The sequence below is a fragment of the Schistocerca americana genome, chromosome X (genome assembly GCF_021461395.2).
Source record: "Schistocerca americana isolate TAMUIC-IGC-003095 chromosome X, iqSchAmer2.1, whole genome shotgun sequence".
NCBI classification, from domain to species: domain Eukaryota; kingdom Metazoa; phylum Arthropoda; class Insecta; order Orthoptera; family Acrididae; genus Schistocerca; species Schistocerca americana.
The window spans coordinates 945777816-945797423 of NC_060130.1; the positions used below are offsets into that span (position 1 = coordinate 945777816).

The window sequence follows — 19608 nt, forward strand, 5'->3', positions numbered from 1 at the left end:
TAGGGTAGAACAACAGTCTCAAACCAATCTTCACAAACATTTCCCTCAAACCGGACAGACTTGCGCCTGTTGTAAAAAAAAAAAAAAAAAAAAAAAAAAAATCACCTTTAGGTTCATCTTCTATCAATGTATTATACAGATTATCTGACTTGTGAATCACTTATGTTGGGAGTGAAACCCCACTATTTGTGCCTGAAAACATAACAGAAAAGTTTGTCTTTGAAATATCTATTATCCTTTCTGGGTGCTTGAAGTTCCACTTCACAGTCACTTTCCTTTTCCCTAGCTTATCTCGGCATACTAGTCTGGTCGAAACTGACAGTTTCCTGGCTGTCACTCTCTTATGGAACTAGCCAGTTCACAAAAATATCGATCTATTGTCTGTGGTGTAACTGCTGCTGTGGCATGTTCTGTAACTCGATAAATATCTCTTTGCCCCTTTTGTTCCGAGAAAATTGTTTTTGAATCAAGATTCTACCACTCCCTTTACATCAAGGAGCCCCTGTACAACTCATTTAACATCAAAGATTGTTAGTGGACGTCTTCACTCTGCTGTTAAAGCTGATATCAAAAATAACTTTTTCTTCATTCAGACTGAAAACAGTGGGCCAACAATAAGAATTCTGCTGTATATTTTTTACCCTCCTCTGAATCAAAGACTCTGGAACTCCAAACTGTTCTCCACATTCTGTATTTTACAATTCCAGCTGCCTTCTGTGTGGGACTGTCACTAAAAGTATCTTAGGCTTTTGAAGCCATGTCTCGTTAAACAATGCTTTCCCTCACTAAAACCTGAAAACAAAACAATGTAAGCATAACTTATCAATTACTTTGAATCAGTTTTGTGTCCTAACTTGGAACTTTTACTGTAAACACACATACAAGTCAAATGCAAAAAGATTTAAACAAAATATCGTGGCTAAGCCTTTATTACAACACTTTAGGGATACCAATTATTTACCTGACTGGATTCGAATATTAGCAAAGCGAGGTTTGTTATGCTAAAGATAAATAACTTTTACGTTTTTTATAATACTTGTATTCACATAAAACGTGTTACGTGGTACACACCCAAAAAGGAACTACTACACAAAGATGGTCCGTATCTCATGGACATCAATGACAGAGATGAAATAAGGAGCCAGATGAGCAACACAACAACACTACCACTGAATCTGGCGAACTTTCAACATATGAACAAGATACAAGTATTGCTCTCTAGCAAGTGGTTTAGTTAAAGATTTATTCTGAACAGCTCACCTTAGTTGCAATAACAATTCACAAACTGACGGTCTGTTCACTGGAACAGCAACTGTAATTTGTTTGCATTGAATCAACAGCCAGATCGAATCTCCAAGGATACTGTAGTACAATCGATTATGAGAGCGATAGTCGACATGCTTGCCCAGATTCCACCGGTATGTCTTGTGTTTGTGTTTATTCTGACGGTGTCGCGGTGTATGGAACGCTGTAGGAAGTGTCAAACAATGGAGCGTCATTAGCTTGTCTGTCGGCAATGGAAATTTCAATACGTGGACGAGTATTGTTAACGATTTATTTCGAAGTTTTAATTGTTACGACATCATTTAGTGTCTTGAGCGAAACGCCACAGTTCTGTGTTTCGGAGGAGGATGGTAGTAATTCCTGTCACCCAAGGAACCTTTGGAACACTGACAGGTAGGGTAAAAATTTTTGTGTTAAGTGCTATGAAACTGTATCTGCGATATTTAAAAAAAAAATCTATCGCGTATCGTGTTTTTAGGTACATTTTGTATGACGTGAATCCACCGGAAGGATTCAATTTGCGCCGAGATGTTTACATGCGAATGGCAGTTCTTATGAAGACGTTGCAGTCTCATGGGAACTGGAAACTGGTAAGAACTTTTTTATTTTTTTTTTACAGCACGTAGCATTTGCGTGTACATTATTTTTTACGTATTGTGTACCGTACTGTACTCTGTTGCAATTTATATAGTTACATGATTATTTTCACCCAGAAATATAGTTTTATTTTCCTTTTCATGTTGCATGAATAATCCACAGCAATTAATATCAGATGTCATGAAAGATTGCTCATTATTTACCAACGTGCAACTGTTTTGTCTTATACTTGTCAGCCTGCTCCTAGTATTTGATTGACGTGTTAATAAGGAACAGTACGATTTGTTGGTGGCCGTAGTTGTAATTGCATTCAAGAAAGAGAGGAACTGATAATCAAGAAAAATTATTGGTTGTTCAAATTACATAACGAATTATTGTGTTCATAACCAACGTGATGGGGTCTGGATACCCCAATACTCATGCAAACACTGGTATAAATTTCGTTAATATTATTGAAATATTGAATTTATAATTGCTGTATACTATTATGGACAGTGCTGGACCTATAGAGAGAATGATATAATCAAGATTTCATACTTATAATCTTCAAAAGTGTCTTCAAATTCTCTGCAGTGTGGTTCTAGGCTACACATTTGATGTTACAATGAGATGTTCCCTGCAGCAGAATGTTTTGTATTACAGTGGAGAAGCAAGGTAAACTTGGTCCTGAGAGCCAGCCAACCTTACCAGCAAAGAACAGAACTTTCTAACTACTGCTCTACTGTAACTTCCTATATGAGACAAATATGACATTTAAAGAATTTTCAGGTGTTACCAAACTAAACAAACAAAAAATCTGACAGTTTTTGTCATTGGCACAAACAATAGATTTGCCTTTCTACCTCAGTTAACTAAGGAAGAGGCTCAGTTAGATGCAAATGTAGTCAGCACTCAGCAGACTTTGACCAGAAAACCAACTGTCTCAAAAAAAGTAGTCGGAGGAAAGTTTTGTTATTAGCATGGAAGAAATGTGTGCCAGATCTTTTAGAAAAAATTTGGTGACAGAAATCAGATCACAAGGTTTTTCAAGCCCAGTGCATGTCTTAGCCAAGTGATAGAGGATAAAGGATCATTGTGCAAAGGTTTTACAATGTAGGATCATGTTGTGGTGGGTGGAGTGGTAAACAGTATTGATAGGGATTAGGGCTACAACATTGGGAGTGTTCTGGTAAAAGTAGCATCTGCAACAAACCATACAAATGTTGCCTTGGTTTCTCCTTTCAAGCAGTAGGATCGGCCCCAATTGAACAACTGCCAGGAGGGTCAGTATGTAGCTAGATCAGCTGCTTCAAGTGGCTACTTTGTCAGGCATGGGTTTGGTTCCTGTTGATGGTGTGGGTAGGTGGGACTTCGCAAGACAGGGCCTGCATCTCAATAGGAAAGAGAAGGGTAGATTGGCTGGGATGATAGCAAAATTTTGAAAGAGGGAGGGGGGGGGGGGCTGCACTGACACTCATGGGAGTACCTCTTTTTTGGGCTAAGATCAGTGTACAGTGATTTAACATTGAATGAAATTAAGCTTAATGAGGATCTCAGACAGGTAGGTACTAGAGATTTTAAAACGTCACAAGGTTCTCATAAAAGAACAGTGAAAGATAATGTTAGTATGTCACAAGATTCTCATGAAAGCCCAGTGAAAAATAATGTCAGTACATTGCATCAGGATATCAGTGGACTAAAAAATAAAGTTTATTTAGAAGATTTAGAAACTGAGGTTGGAATAGATGTACTATGCCTGTCTGAACATCATATAGTCTCAGATATGGAAAAGGTAAATTTAGGTGGATATAAGCTTTCAGTACATGTAAGTAGAGATACTATGGAGAGTGGAGGAGTTGCCATATATGTTAAAATCTGTCATAATGTGAAAAATTTACAAACTAAACAAAATTTTGTGTAGAGCAACATATAAAAGCACGTGTGTGTGTGTGTGTGAGAGCTTAAACTAAATTGTGGTACACGTCACCCATTGGGATTTTTTGTCATTTCTCAAAGGCGTTTTACTGTTTGAATTGTGAAATTCTTCTAGATAAGCTTAAGTAGTAGCATGGAGAGCTGCATCAAACCAGTCTCAGGACTGAAGACCACAACAACAAGCTTAAGTGTTGTGGTATGAGTGGGACAATGCGCAAATGTTTTAATTCATATTTAACTGGAAGAATGCAGAAGGTTGAAATTAACAGTACAGGTAGTCTGCAAAAGCAAGCAGAGTTCTGTAACTGGGGAGGTATCAAGAATGGTGTCCCACAGGGTTCAATCTTGGGTCCCTTATTGTTCTTAATATATATTAATGTCTTGCCACTCTGTATTCATAAGGTGCAGAGCTAGTTCTTTTTGCTGATGATATAAGCATAGTAGTCACACCCAACAAACAAGAATCAGCTGAGGAAATTGTAAGTAATATCTTCCAGAAAATTATTAAGTGGTTCTCTGCAAATGGACTCTCACTAAGTTTTGAGAAAACACACTATGTACAATTCTGTACAGTAAATGGCATAATACCATTGATTTGAACAGAAGTTTGTTGCGAAGGCAGGCTATTCAAAATTTCTGGATGCGTGCATTGATGAGAAATTGTATTGGAAGAAACACATCGATGATCTACTGAAGCGGTTAGGTTCAGCTACTTATGCTATGAGGGGTATTGCAAATTTTGATGATAAACATACTAGTAAATTAGCCTATTATGCCTATTTTCATTCACTGCTTTCATATGACATCATGTTTTGGGGTAATTCATCATTAAGAGAAAAAAATATTCATTGCACAAAAGCTTGTAATCAGAATAATAGTTGGAGCCCACCCAAGATCACCTTGCAGACATTTATTTAAGGAACTCGGGATATTCACAGTACCATCACAATACGTATTTTCGCTTATGAAATTCGTTATTAATAACCCATCCCAATTCAAAAATAATAGCGAAGTGCATAGCAACAGCACTAGAAGAAACGATGATCTTCACTATTCTGGGTTAAATCTGACCTTGGCAAAGAAAGAGGTGAATTAAGCTGCCACAGAAATCTAGGATCACACACACAGGGTGGAGAAAAATTGTGTCACAAAATTTTAACCCTGGATAGCTGATGCCAATAGGAACCAAAATTACTAATGTTGTGTAGATCAACAACCCACCATTTTTAATCTACAGAAACTTGCCGCCATGCTCTCTGATTGGCCGCAGTACAAACAGCAAGATCTATTTCACGTGTGTGTATTACATTTGGGCAGTGTTGGGTGAGGGACATTTGTATGTGTGAACCGACAACCATAGCGCTGCCTGTCAACTGATGAATGGCAATCTCATAGCCATTCGGAGCACTTGGCTCCAAGTTTCCGTAGTTTAAAAATGGTGCGTTGTCAATCTACAGAACATTAGTAATTTTGGTTTTACTAGCATCAGCTATCCAGGGTTAAAATGTGTAAAGAAAACTTATAATAAACTGACACGCCCCGCATCATTACGAAATGTCGTGTCCATGATATATGGAGCAAGTAGTAATGTAATGTAACAGAAACACACAATATGTGAATATAACTGTGAACAGGACATTGTCTAAATGAGGATCCAGCAGTGAGACTGAAATTATACCAGCTTAAATGGTACAGTTAAAAATAAAAGCTTCACAATGAGAGGCTGTCCAATAATAAAGTGCATACTACAGTCGGTCTGAAAAATAAGACAACTTGTTTTATCATACGTAGGAGTACAGTATCTGTATTAAGATATTACGCAGACAGTATATCGTGGCAGTTGACCGTTGCTGTAAACAAATGAGAACTTGGACTGTCTCAGGGGAGAGGAGCAGTGCAGAGGAATAAAGCACTGCTTCTATCTGCGTTGTGTGCTTCCCCAGTCACAGAGATTGTGGATTCCCTTTGTTGTGACGAGAGTTGCATTCGTACCAGCGTTAGTCTATTCATGTATTTCAAAATAAGAAAAAGAAAACAAGCAATCCATAACACAATGCATGTTGTAATGGCTACAGCACAACTATTTGCTGCGGTTGGCAGTGGTAGTTCAGGCCCATCGTCTATCTGTATCTTATGCAGCCATAGAACACTTCCCATCTAAAACTGCCACGATGTAGTGTCCGCATAATAACAAGAGTTTATTGTTTTGATTTAAAGATTCTCAAATTTTTGCATGCAAAAGAGATTTCCTTAGAAGAAGTTGTAAGATGAAAGTTGATTGGAATTTTGTAATGTTCTTGAATTACAAAAGTGTCCTGTACCCTGACAAACTTCTCAGTTTCCCTTCATAGTTTTGTGTGCATCATTGTGAATTAGGGAGGGTTCAGCACTCTCGAGCATCTGATCCTTGTGCTTAGATGATTAAACTATTGACCCCTCATGTGTCTCAGCATGGACCGTAGTTTTTTTACTAGAATGTTTGCATCATATATTTTGGAAACCTGATAAGACAGTGCTCACATAGTTCTAGATTAGAATGAAAGATTAAACAGTTATAACATTAAGTTAATTGGGAAACACTGTCATTAATTAACTTTATCATTGGCTTCTCACTAAGTGGGCATAAAACTTGTATTAGTTTCTGCTCCAGCTTGCATTATGAAAGTACTAGATTTGTTTTTTCTGTTTGCTACACTTAGATCAAGTTCTGCACTAGTGTCTTGCAGTGCCACATATGATAGTCATTTATTGTTGTAGGCTGTTAAGTTAACTTGGCATTTGCTGCCATATGACTTGTCACATTCATGGCCAAAACTAACTTTTGTTGCCCAATAAGTTTAAATCTTGAGAAAGTGTTACATGCAGATACACTAGACTCTCACTAATCCGGCCATTCCTGCCACACATGGCTGCCGGATTAGTAGTAGTGCCAGACTATTGGGTGTCTGAAATTTATTCATTTATTTTGGAAACATAGGGGATATAGTATACTGTACTTTATAAACCGAAGGATACAATTTTAAAACAGAGGATATATTTTATTAAATCCAAAATCACACACATCAAAAAAAGTTTCTGAGAGTTCTGGAACCTGTACAGAAAATTGGTGGAGATCAATGTAAACATCATTTGCACCCTTTTTATTGCTCATGAAAACCACACATTAGATGTTGTACCACCATACAGCGAGACCTTCAGAGGTGGTGGTCCAGATTGCTGTACACACCTTACCTCTTATACCCAGTGGCACATCCACTTGCATTGATGCAGGCCTTTATTTGTCATGGCATACTATCCACAAGTTCATCAAGGCACTGTTGGTCCAGATTGTCCCACTCCTCAATGGTGATTCGGCATAGGCCCTCAGAGTGGTTGGTGGGTCACGTCGTCCATAAACAGCCCTTTTCAATCTATCCCAGGCATGTTCGATAGGGTTCGTGTTTGGAGAACATGCTGGCCACTCTAGCAAACAATGTTGTCATCCTGAAGGAAGTCATTCACAAGATGTGCACGATTGGGGCGTGAATTGTCGTCCATGAAGACGAATGTCTCGCCAATATGCAGTCGATATGGTTGCACTATCGGTCAGAAGATGGTATTCACGTATCATACAGACATTACGGCACCTTCCATGATCATCAGCGGCGTACATTGGCCCCACATAATGTCACCCCAAAACAGCAGGGAATCTCCACCTTGCTGCACTCGCTGGATTGTGTGTCTGACCTGGTTGCCTCCAAACATGTCTCCATTGATTGTCTAGTTGAAGGCATATGCGACACTCTTTGGTGAAAAGAACATGATGCCAATCCTGAACGGTCAATTCAGCATGTTGTTGTGCCCATCTGTACCTCGCTGCATGGTGTCGTCGTTGCAAAGATGGACCTCACCATGGACGTCGGGAATGAAGGTGCGCATCATGCATCCTATTGCACCTAGTTTGAGTCATAACATGACGTCCTGTGGCTGCACAAAAACCATTATTCAATATGGTGGTGTTGCTGTCAGGGTTCTTCCAAGCCACAATCCGTAGGTAGCAGTCATGCACTGCAGCAGTAGCCCTTGGGCGGCCTGAACGAGGCATGTCATCGACAGTTTTAGTATCTCTGTATCTCCTCCAAGTCCGAACAACATCGCTTTGGTTCACTCCCAGACGCCTGGACACTCCCCTTGTTGAAAGCCCTTCCTGACACAAAGTAACAATGCGGACCTGATTGAACCATGGTATTGACCATCTAGGCATGGTTGAACTACAGACAACACGAGCCATGTAGCTCCTTCCTGATGGAATCACTGGAACTGATCGGCTGTTGGACCCACTCCGTCTAATAGCTGCTGCTCATGCATGGTTGTTTACATCTTTGGGCTGGTTTAGTGACATCTCTGAACAGTCAAAGGGACTGTGTCTGTGATACAGTATCCATAGTCAACATCTATCTTCAGGAGTTCTGGGAACCAGGATAATGCAAAACTTTTTTTTTGATGTGTGTACATTAATTTTCAAAGAAAACTTAGTCCTTGAGTGTATACTGCACATAAGTATACAGTCGTATCACTCACTATGAAATATGTCCCTAATTTTTAACTGTCACAATGTTGATATGCAACAGTGGCATGCTTTATAACGCTACTGCTTTACAAGCATTACATCGGTACTGCATGTCTCTTGTTGTTGCATAATGTACTCCAGGAAGACCTCGACAGCTTCAGCACCAGCAGTGTGATAAATCTTCATGTTCTCTCCTCCTATGTCTTCTTCTTCATCAGTTTCATCATTACTTTCGTGCACACTTTTGATTATTTCTTCATCTGTTAAAGTTTGATACATGTCACAGTTTTCCTCATTCAGCCACTTAAGAACATCTTCATCATAAATTTCTCCTCCTCCTGGAAGGTTGTGGAACATGTCAGTGTACAAAGAAATTGATAATTCTGAATTGACTGGCCCATCGCTGTCACTCACTACTGGATTCAACTCGGCAACAATTGGTGGCCACAATTTTCTCCAACTCTTTATTATGGTAGCGCTCTCGACTTTATCCCATGCTTTGGCTGCTTGGAAAACATCACCACATATGTTAATTGCTTTCCATGCCTTCAGCATAGTCTTGATAGAATCATTTTCACTTTCGTTCAGCAAGGAGATGAGAAGTGAATGTCGATAATTACATTTAACTGATTCCAAACTTCCCTGGTCTACGGGCGGGATTAGGGCTGTCACATTGGGTGCGAGAAAGAGTGCTTGTACATGTATACCACCGGATTTTAGAGAAACATCTGAAGGATGACTGGGAGCATTGTCAATTGTAAGGATAGCTTTCAGTGAGGCTTTTTCTTCTTTAGCTCTTTTCTCACTGCTGGTACATACATTTCATGGAACCACCGACAGAATATTTGTCCATCCACGCTTTCTTCAACGGGCAATACTGCACTGGTAGAATATTTATGTCAGTGTGTTGAAAACAACGTGGATGTTGGGATTTTCCAATCACCATAAGCGGTTGTTTATGACTTCCATTTGCATTGTAACATGCCATTAATGTTATGCACTGTTTCCTTCTCGTTCTTGGCAGCTAAAGTTTTTGAAGGAAGCATCGTGTAAAAGAGTCCTTATTTCATCAGCATTATACAATCCATCAGCAGTTAAATCTTCTTCCTCTATTATCTTCCTTATCTTGCGTACAAACTCATCAGCATCCTTATCATTAGCTGAGCAACTGTCCCTGGTGACTGTCAGCTGCCGAATGCCATGTCATTTTTTTCAGTTTGATTGATAACCTTCACTTGCTGCAAACAAGTTACTACCACCAAGTTGTTTGTTAAATGCAGCTGCTTTTTCTTTTATAATTGGGCCACTGATGAATTCCTTTACTGCGTTGTTGTATGAACCATCTATAAACAGCTACGTCCAGTTCTTCATTATCACTCTTTCGCATAACCTTCCATTTTCCCAACTCACTATCCATTAGTGTTGAGTACTGTTGAATAACATCTTCTTTCTTTTTGATGTCATAAATAGTTACTCGTCCAACAGTGAACTCGGCAACAATGGCTTTCTGCGAAGAGCCTTGGTTTAACTTATATAAAATTTTGAGTTTCTGCTTGAGATCTAGCATAATGTGTTTCCTTTTAGAGGACATGATTCTGAACTGTAAAGAAAGCTACAATTTCAAATACAGTATACAAAGCGTTGTTTAAGTAAGCATTGTTGCACACAATAATTCAGTGTGCACATGTTTTTGGATATATGCCGGATTTCTGAGGGCCAGATTAGCAAGAGTCTAGTGTTTACATTTGCGACCACTCATTGGAAATACCAATACAGATACCAGCCATCGGCTTTGACCCGTTGTGTCATCAAGGTGATGGACACGACAGTTTCACCCATATGCTATATGATGACCACGATGTCACAGTCAAGACTTGAACAGATGAAAATGATCTCGTTATATGAAATGTAACCAAAATAATTAAAAGACGAAGAAGAAATTAACAAGGCAACCTTAGCAGTTAGGGAGTTTTGGGGGAGGACCAACAAGATAGATGACATTCCTCATGTGAAATACATACCAAAACTGAAACTTACACAAAAATTTAGAAAGCTTACATTACATGAAATAAATCCACTAAATTAGTACTGCCAACTTCAGTGGACCTGAATATATAAACTGAATTCAATGATACCGACATGCAAATAAATCTGTAACAAACTGGTATTGGAATTTTAATTTGACCTGTATAGCTCAAACGAAATACAAGATTCCCCAAAACCACAGCTTGCTCCAAAAACTGGTATAGATAACTGCACTTGATTTATATATCTAGAACAAAGTTCATGATACCAAGAAAATCCAACTATAAACTCCCTGGCAGGTTAACACTGTGTGTCAGACCAGGACTCAGACATAGGACCCTTACCGTTCACGGGCAAGTGCTGTACCAACTGAGATATTCAAGCATGGATAGCTTAGTTGGTAGTGCACTTACCCACAAAAGGCAAAGGTCCCAGGTTCGACTCGTGGTCCAGCACAGTTTTAATCTGCCAGGAAGTACAGACAATCGCACACTCTATTGAAGGGTGAACATTCATAGTGGAACACACAGATCATTCCAGAAACATGTATTGAAAACTTCATATTTAGCTATAACAGAGTGCACAACACCATAAAACCAAAACTCTCTGATTTAACTGTAATGAAAAACTTTCCTTGACCAAAATAGAAGAAACTCTACAATACCGACAAAGCTCCGAACATGCAGTTGCAATACAAAGCAAACGAGTAATATACAGTGGCCGACAAACAACACTACACTAGTCCAATCACTCATTAACAACATTGAATAGCAACTTGGTAATAACAACATTCAATACTAGAAAGCACCACCACATACTACAAAATGCCCTCTTGAAACAAAAGAAATTTTGTAATGTCGACATTCAACACTAGACATTGCCACCACATACTACAAAACACTTTCTTTAGATAAACACAACTTCAGAACATTAATGTTCAACACTAGAGAGCATTACTACACACTGCAAAAGGCCCTCTTTAAATATTCCATGCAACCATAAAATCACATAACGCAACATAGTTACATCACAAGTCAGAGCTGACGAATGGTATCACATCGTTTGCATGCTGGGATCTGTAGAATCCATACATCTTTGTACATTCACACTTACCATAATAATGACTGTCTGTTTCATGTCATCTTTAATCCTCATTAGTCACTATGCTTTCTGACATAATCCTTTTCAGTCCAAAACATGACTTACGTCTCTAATGATCTCATCATTCACAGGATGTTAAACCTTCATCTTCCTTTCTTCCTAAACCACAGCAACTTTGGTTCCACATGCTTTCTATACTTATTTGTGTCTAAACAATTTATACTTAAGTGATACGGCCACAAAACCTGTGGAAATGACTTGGCTTTGTCTGTTGTTAACTGCTGTAGAGATAGTAATAACTGATGTAGAGACCTGAGATATCTACACTTTTCGTTATCTATTGTTAGATCACTGTTTGTCCTGTCTTATGTCTTAAATAATTAGTAACTTATTTTCTCTCTTCCTGACTGAATCAGCAATCCAAACCCTTCTTACAATTTCTTGCGTCAGGATGTGGACCTGACTGTACAACAAAACTCTTAACAACTATAATGTGTTATGCTTGGTATCAACATATCTCTTTAGATCTTTTCTGTGATTCGCAACATTCTCAAGGAAAATGACATGTCTTTTTGGACAATTTTTCTGGTTGTTTCAGCATTTTTCCTGTGTGTGAAATATGTGTATATGGTATGTATTTCATGTACCTGTTTTTTTACTACACACATTTTGTTAATATGTTGTCATTCCTATCCTGGAAGGTGTTACCTCCATGGCCAAAGCTTTATCACTGGCAATCAACAGATGTTGGAAGACAGGACATGCTGCCTTGGAGCTTATTTTTTGACATAGAGAGCCTCAAAAAATTTACCCCAGTTGTGGAAATGACAGATTTTTTTTCCGGTATGCATTATGTAATTTCTTAATTGTTTTTTCTTCCTTTGTGTATGTGTGTGAACCTCTGAATGAAATATCACACTGATTAAAAGTGTTTTTATGACATTGCATGCTGATTTATGAAAAAAGTCTTTAAAATAAATTTTAAGAGTAGCCTTTTGTTGTGTATATACCACTGTCAAGGCGGAAGTTAAGCTGGCATGAATTCATGTATTGTTGGATGAAAATATAAAACTGACCAGTTTTTCTTTCTCAGACCTTAAAGATCTTGATGATTTCGTTATTGCTATGTAATGTACTTACTTGGCTGGTAGTCCATCATTCAGCTGATCTGTCGCTTGTCCCTGACATGTTGTCTTGTGCTGCACCAGGTGTGCTATTCTTTCTGTTATTTCTTTCTAATTGTTTTTTGCCATTTTGTCAAGCTCCAACTATCACTTCAGCTATTTCTCATGTTTCCTTGGCATATTTCTCCTCATTTTCAGTTGTCATATTACCTGTGTTGAGTACAATAGAGTCATTAACAGTAGGCATAATTTTCTGTAACTGTTTAGTTTTTATTCTGTGTGAGCAGAATTACTTCTCAAGTTTTCACCCCAAGAATATTCTGAAGCAGTTATTTGTCTTGTCCTTTGAAGCATGTTGGGTGGCCTCTTCACAACTTATCCATTAGATGTCACTCGTTATTCTTGATTTCTGATTCTGTGAACTAATTTGTAGTCACCAAAATGATTTATTTTGCTTGTGTATCATTATGCACGTATGCAGTTATTACATGTGATGATTTCAGCACTCACTGATTGAAGAAATGATAACTGTCATTAGGCATTAGTAAGCCATTACTATAGATCTAAATATGTAACATCTATTTTTGGTGAAATTAGAATTTATGTTAGCAAAATTAGCACCAATTATTTGGAAATGATTAGATGTGCAGATTTGAATGAAGCTGGTTACTCCCTGTTACTAGTATATGTTATATCTTGTTGTTGGCAACAGCTTCATTAACTACTACTGTGTCATTAATCTCTTTGAGGAAAGAAAGAAAGCTGGTATTTTATGGCTGATTCTTAGATTATATATTTTTATTTGTCAAAAGAAAGTAGTGTATATATCTCAGTATTACATTTTTTAATATTACATCTGCTGTCTGTAACAACACTGTTGTAGTGAGCAACATTGTTGGTATCCACAGTAAATCTAAACAATGTTTAGCAAATATTGTTATGTTTATGCTCAGTCTGAGTGGCATGTAAAACATCCATTAAATCAAATTTGCCATTTTCGTTTAACTGCTTTTCAACAAGTTACTTAAAATGACCAAACCCACTATACACTGCATGTCATGTCACACCTTAAAAACATAAAACTGTCTCAATTTGATCTTCTTTTCACTATTATTTAACATGACATTCCTGGGAGAAAATGTCAGAGCTAAGACTCAAACCTCTTATGATTGGGATCCTTGCTTTCCGATATAGCTAGATTTGGTCATTCCATGTCAAATAAACACAGAAAAGTGCAATTTTGAACCCAACCAACTCTGATTTTTACCACATTTGATTTGTTCATTGCAAATGCTGAGAACAAAAAGTGCACCGAATTTCAGAATTGTAGCATGATCACGACAAAAATAGTTACTTTTAAAAATGCTCAGAAAATTCAACAAACACCGCTGACAAAAACGTAACTGCTGTTCTAGTAGAGACAGACCCGTGAATGAGGTAATTTTGGAAAGGGCCAAGAACAAGCTTTATATCCAACATGACCACATTCAAACAATGTGGATAAGGGCCTTGATCTTTGACCTTCAATATCTCAAAATGTGTCTCCTTGAAAATTTCTGAAAAAATATATTTGCTTCTTTATGATGCTGCACAGCACAGTAAAAGATCAAGTTGGGATGACATTTAGATTAGAAGATATGAATTAATATCTACATCTGTGTGATACAGTAAAGCAATACACATTGTCTCCAAATGCAACAAAATGACATCAAGTACTGAGAAACATGTTAACTGTTGAAATGGTGGTGTGATAGCAATGCACAGTAAGGGAGCAGTATGAACAGGCCAATAGCAAGCATTTGTAATAGGCAAAGTGCAAATGTGGATGGTTGATAAGATCAGTGACATAATGACAGACGACTAAATATGTGATAGGTCTAGCAAAAATCGACACAGAAGAAAGGGCCTGTGGCTGAACCAACTACATTGAAACTGATAAGTATCACAAACCTGCATATATCCTCAGATGAGTCAGACACATCTTTAGCCACAGATATTGATTTAGTTGCATTAAATGACAGTCTGTATCCCTTGGTGAGTCACCAGTGAAAAAGAAGACAGAGAGAGAGAGAAAACATATGCACAGAAAAAGTTTCAGAAAATGTCGAGGTATTCCAAAGTTAATACGAGAAAATGTAGAGGGTGAAAAAAATGTGGAATCTGAAACTATAATGTAGTTTAAAGAGAAATTCGGTACTAGCACCACAAATAGGAAGAAGATGCAGATATTAACATTTCTTGCAAAGATTAGGAGCTTTTGGAGGATTGAAAATGAGTTAGGAGCCTCAAGCTATTTAGTGAGAAAAACAAAACAATTATTCAAAGAATTTGGTATCTTAGTAACTCTTAATCGAAGAGCTAGACGTGTCCTAAGTGAACATGTGAAACATGCCATAGAATTCTACAACTGAGAGGATATAAGCCACTGTTTACCTAGGGAGAAGGATTTTGTTTCTGTCAAGGAAAATGGTTCCAAGGTTCATAAACAAAAAAAAGCTGCCGTTGGGAAACATGCATGAGCTGTGTCAAGCATTCAAAGATAAAAGTAGCTTTATCCAAATTTTTCCAGTTATGACCCAGTAACCACAGTATGTGTGTTTGCAGTATTTACAAAAATGCAGTATTCACGAAAATTTGGAGGTGTCATGTTGAAAGGTTTGAGACTGAAAGAGTTGACACATTTTGCCGATTGTCAACATGTACAAACGCATTTGTAATCCCATGGAGCCAAAGTGTTATATGTCAACATATAGAGAACTACCCAAGTTCATATTCTTTAATGACATACAAGGAGAATTGCTTGACAAAAATTGAACTGATGAAATAATGTACAAACTGTTGACCTCTACAGATAAAATAACTCTCCAGATATGTCTGACTTCTATGGAAAGCTTCTAGGAAAACCTCATCGAAAAATTAAGAAAAGCTCCTTCTGCACTCCTCTGTAGCCACCTAACAGTTTGAATTTCTGCAACATCTGAAGATAAACTTTGTGACAGTGAATACTTCATTATATATGATGTTGCAGAGAATTTTGCATTTGTCTACAGGATGAGGTCCAGGGGTTTCACTGGAACAATGCACGGGCCACCATTGATCCATTTGTTATTTATTATAGACATCCAGAAACACTTACAGTTGCTCAAATTTCATTTATCATCATATCAGAATGCCTTACACATGATACTATTTGGTTTCATCTTTTCCTCCATAATTTCGTTAACTTCACGATGTCCCATTGTCATAGACACCCAAGTGCATTTCTCAGATGGTGCTGCAGCCCACTACAGATACCAAAAGTATTTTGAAAACATATCTTTTCATGAGTGTGATTCCAGTGTCTGTGTAGAGTGGCATTTCTTTGCCACATCATATGCCAAAGGACCATTTGATGATGTCACTGGTATCAACAAGAGACTTGCTCCCAAAGCCAGTCTGCAGTGCATATACAGCTCTCAGATGATGACATGCAGTCCTGTAACATTAAAGTGTATCACATACATTATAAAACTAGTAGTATGGTGAAGAAGCATCTATCCTTCAAGAGCGGCTAGCTGAGATTTGCACATTTGCAGATGCAAGTTACACTGTGTTATTTCCACCAGCCACAAGAAAATCCAAACAAAGGTTTTCTCCAATTCACAAAACTTCAGAAATGAATATCTAACAGTGATGAAACAAGGCTCATGCCTTGGTGACATCACTGTTGTTTTTTTTTGTATGAAGGTTGCTGCTGGCTTGGATGTGTTTCGAATGTTAAGAAAGTTACTAGTGGGGTTACAGTTAGCTTCCTACAGGCACATGGTCCTTCACCTTTATTAATAAATCCCAAGAAAACTGACATCTTTACTGTGGATAAGAAATGTTTTCCTACAAAGGTTGCTGTAAGAACAGCAACAAGCTGGAAGTGTGTCCTTTCACCAAACAATGCACAGTGTTGTATCTTGCTACCCAGTAATGAGGTATGATGTGTTCTGATGATACATTTGTCTTTGCATTTATTTGTGTAAATATGAATGTGTTAATATGAACCTTTTTGCCATTCATTCCTCCTATGTCTGTCTGTGATGGTTATATCATGTTTTGCATCATTGAAGGTCAGAGGTCATAGTTCGTTACCTCGCGTCTTACAGATACTTGCTATTGACCTGTTCATATTGCTATCGTACTGTGTGTTACTATTACACCATGTTTCTAACGGTTAACATATTTTTCAGTATTTTTTCATTTTTCTGCAGTTTGCATTCAAAGTGTATTGATTTTTGGAAAACACAGCTGTAGATATGATTTATACCTCTGAATCCAAATGTCATTCCAACTACACTTTTTTACTGTGTTCTGTAGTGTTACTTGAAGAAGCAAATATATTTTTTTCAGAAATTTTGAAGCTGATATGTTTTGAGATATTCAAGATCAAAGGTCAGAGTCACTTACCTTAATTATGAACAGTTTGAATATGGCCATGTTGGATATCATTTGAACATTTGTTCATAGTTCTTTTCAAAACTACCTGAGTCACAGTTCTGTCTCTGTTAGAACAGAAGTTACAACCATTTTCATCACCAAGCAAGGTGGCACAGTGGTTAGCACAGTGGACTAGCATTTGGGAGGACGACGGTTCATATCCGCATCTGGCCATCCTGATTTAGGTTTTCTGTGATTTCCCTAAATCGCTTCAGGCAGATGCCGGGGTGGTTCATTTGAAAGGGCATGGCTGACTTCCTCCCCCATCCTTCCTTAATCCGATGGGACCGATGACCTCGCTGTTTGGTCCCCTCCCCAGATGAACCAACCATTTTTGTCAGCAGCATTTATTGAATTGTCTGCAGATTTTTAGAACTTTGCGTGGCCATTACTTTCATCATGCTCATGCTACAATTTTGAAATGGTGACATCTTTCAGTCTCTCCTTTTGTGCAATGACCGCACCAAATTTGATTAAAATCAGAGCTGGTTGTGTTGGCAGTTATGTTGATTTGACATGGAGTGACTCAATTTCTCTTTTTTTTTCCAGAATTAGCTGGCTTGCCAAAGACATCTTTGCATGCAGCTTGTTCTGATGTCATTAGAGCACACAGTGCTTGTTATGTATCTTCTAAGTGCTGTTCTTCACATATTATTCCAAAATTTAATTTGAGATTAAGTATACAGTTTTAGGTAAAGTACAGGTGATGCTGGATACTTTGAGTCCTCAAGTATAGTTACATGTTCCACAAGCTGCCTGACATTTGATAAAAACCATATGGGAGTAAATCCTATTCATGTCTGGCCTTGAGATTTTGTGTAAAATTTACACCACATTTGCTTGTCTCTCTCATTTCTGGCAATTTAAAGAAACCTACAGTGTGATAGAAGTTACTTACCAAATAGAATACTGCTTCAAACCAGCTGTTGCACCTACGAACTACAGGTAATATATGGGGTTTAGATTCCTTTAAATTTCCATTCTTCAACTTGAGAAATTGACTGTAGTTGTATTTACATTTCATTTAAATTGGATATAGCTGTTGCCCAACATTTACTAGCTAAAATGCGCTGATGTGTCCAACACTGCACTGGGATTATCTAACTGCCAATAGTGGCCTTTGAAGTTAGAGGCACTGCCACTAACAATGTCATATGGCATGTTGTGCTCATGTAGTGTATCTCATATTATACAAGAACAGTTTTTTGCATTTACTGGTTGTTGAAATTTCACAGCACTAAGTAATAACTTGTTCTGCTGGATCGGATACTTGAAACAGGACATCAAAAATGCAGCTTTCCATTCTATGGTTTCATCACATGGGATGTTTGTTTTCCTTCCATACAACAGTCACAAAACAGTCATCAAAGTTTCAATTCACCTGGAAGCTATTCTGGCAGCAAAGTTGGTTTCAAACTGATTTTTATGATATTGTTTCAGGCATTATTAAATTAGCTTACAATGATAAAAAGAAATGGTTTCATTATAGCTAACGGTCAAGATTTTTATTTATTTTGTGCAAGACACGTTATGGCAAATAATGTCCATCATCGAGCCAGTTTTCTTACTGTGCCGTGGTATCTTAAGTGTAATGCTTGCTGTGTGTGACCTGCTACATAATTGTGTTGACTATACTGTCATGCAAGGACACAAAAATTTCTCCATGACTGATGTATCTCATCTTACAACTCATACCAAATGTGAAAGTAACTGTAATTATGAAAGTTTGAAGTGAACTGTGGTGTAACCCAGACTGCTGGCCACAATGTTTACTGAACACAAATAACTTCTGCAACAACACTGTAAACTGTCGGTTAATCCATGAACTAAACAGTAATAGTTATTGATGGAGTAGTTATCTAAGCCACAAAGAGGAACTATTATGAGATCATTCCAGAGTAATAGAATAAAGTCCAAGCTCGACTTAGTTGAAAAACGTGTACTTCATTATCAAAATCCCACATAGGCAGGAAGTTGTGGAATCCACAAGTTATTGGTCTGTTGCACTAAACAAATAAGAAACAGTCATCAGTGAAGAGTCCACTTGTAGAAGTGAGTTGGGCAGCAGTAACTAGGGCTGAAACCACCATTGGGCAGCCTTACAATTGGCTCACTATGGAACTACATGACTGGCTTGCAATATCTTCCTTGTTCCCTCCACAGGCACTCTTGCCAGACGTGTGAAATTTTACATGTATCGATATGTATGTATCGTCAGTCTGCATGTGTAATGTGGTTGGTAAATACCTCCTCCCATGAACTGACACATAAAGCTGGTACCTGCCTGGCCATTATGGGGGTAGACGACACAGTAGATGTGGCAGAGAGCTGGTTGATGTCATTGCTAAAGGTTCTGGGGAGATGTCCCGGTCAACCATTGTGATGGAGTTGGATCTGGAGACTTCTAGTAATGACAATGGACCCCCAGATACACCTTGGACCCTGCCCAAATGTGCATGTCCGCATCAAGACATCCATACAGAACTGTGTGTCTGTGTCTGTCTGCTTAGTGTTCTTGGGGTTAACAGAGGAGATCCAGAAGCATCCTGT

At 38.0% G+C, this 19608-nt stretch overlaps 1 protein-coding gene across 2 annotated transcripts in view; it reads left to right on the top strand.

Moving 5' to 3' along the window:
- Window positions 1-1391: 1391 nt before the first annotated feature.
- LOC124556552 (GDP-fucose protein O-fucosyltransferase 2) overlaps window positions 1392-19608 on the top strand; it is a 101248-nt gene continuing 83031 nt past the window's right edge. The window contains exons 1-3 of one of the 2 annotated variants that reach the window (XM_047130511.1): window positions 1392-1677; window positions 1763-1874; window positions 12172-12313. In XM_047130511.1, coding sequence (XP_046986467.1) covers window positions 1517-1677; window positions 1763-1874; window positions 12172-12313 — 415 coding nt within the window. In that variant the 5' untranslated portion in view covers window positions 1392-1516. The remainder of the gene's footprint in view (window positions 1678-1762; window positions 1875-12171; window positions 12314-19608) is intronic. The other variant, XM_047130512.1, reaches the window with a different exon arrangement.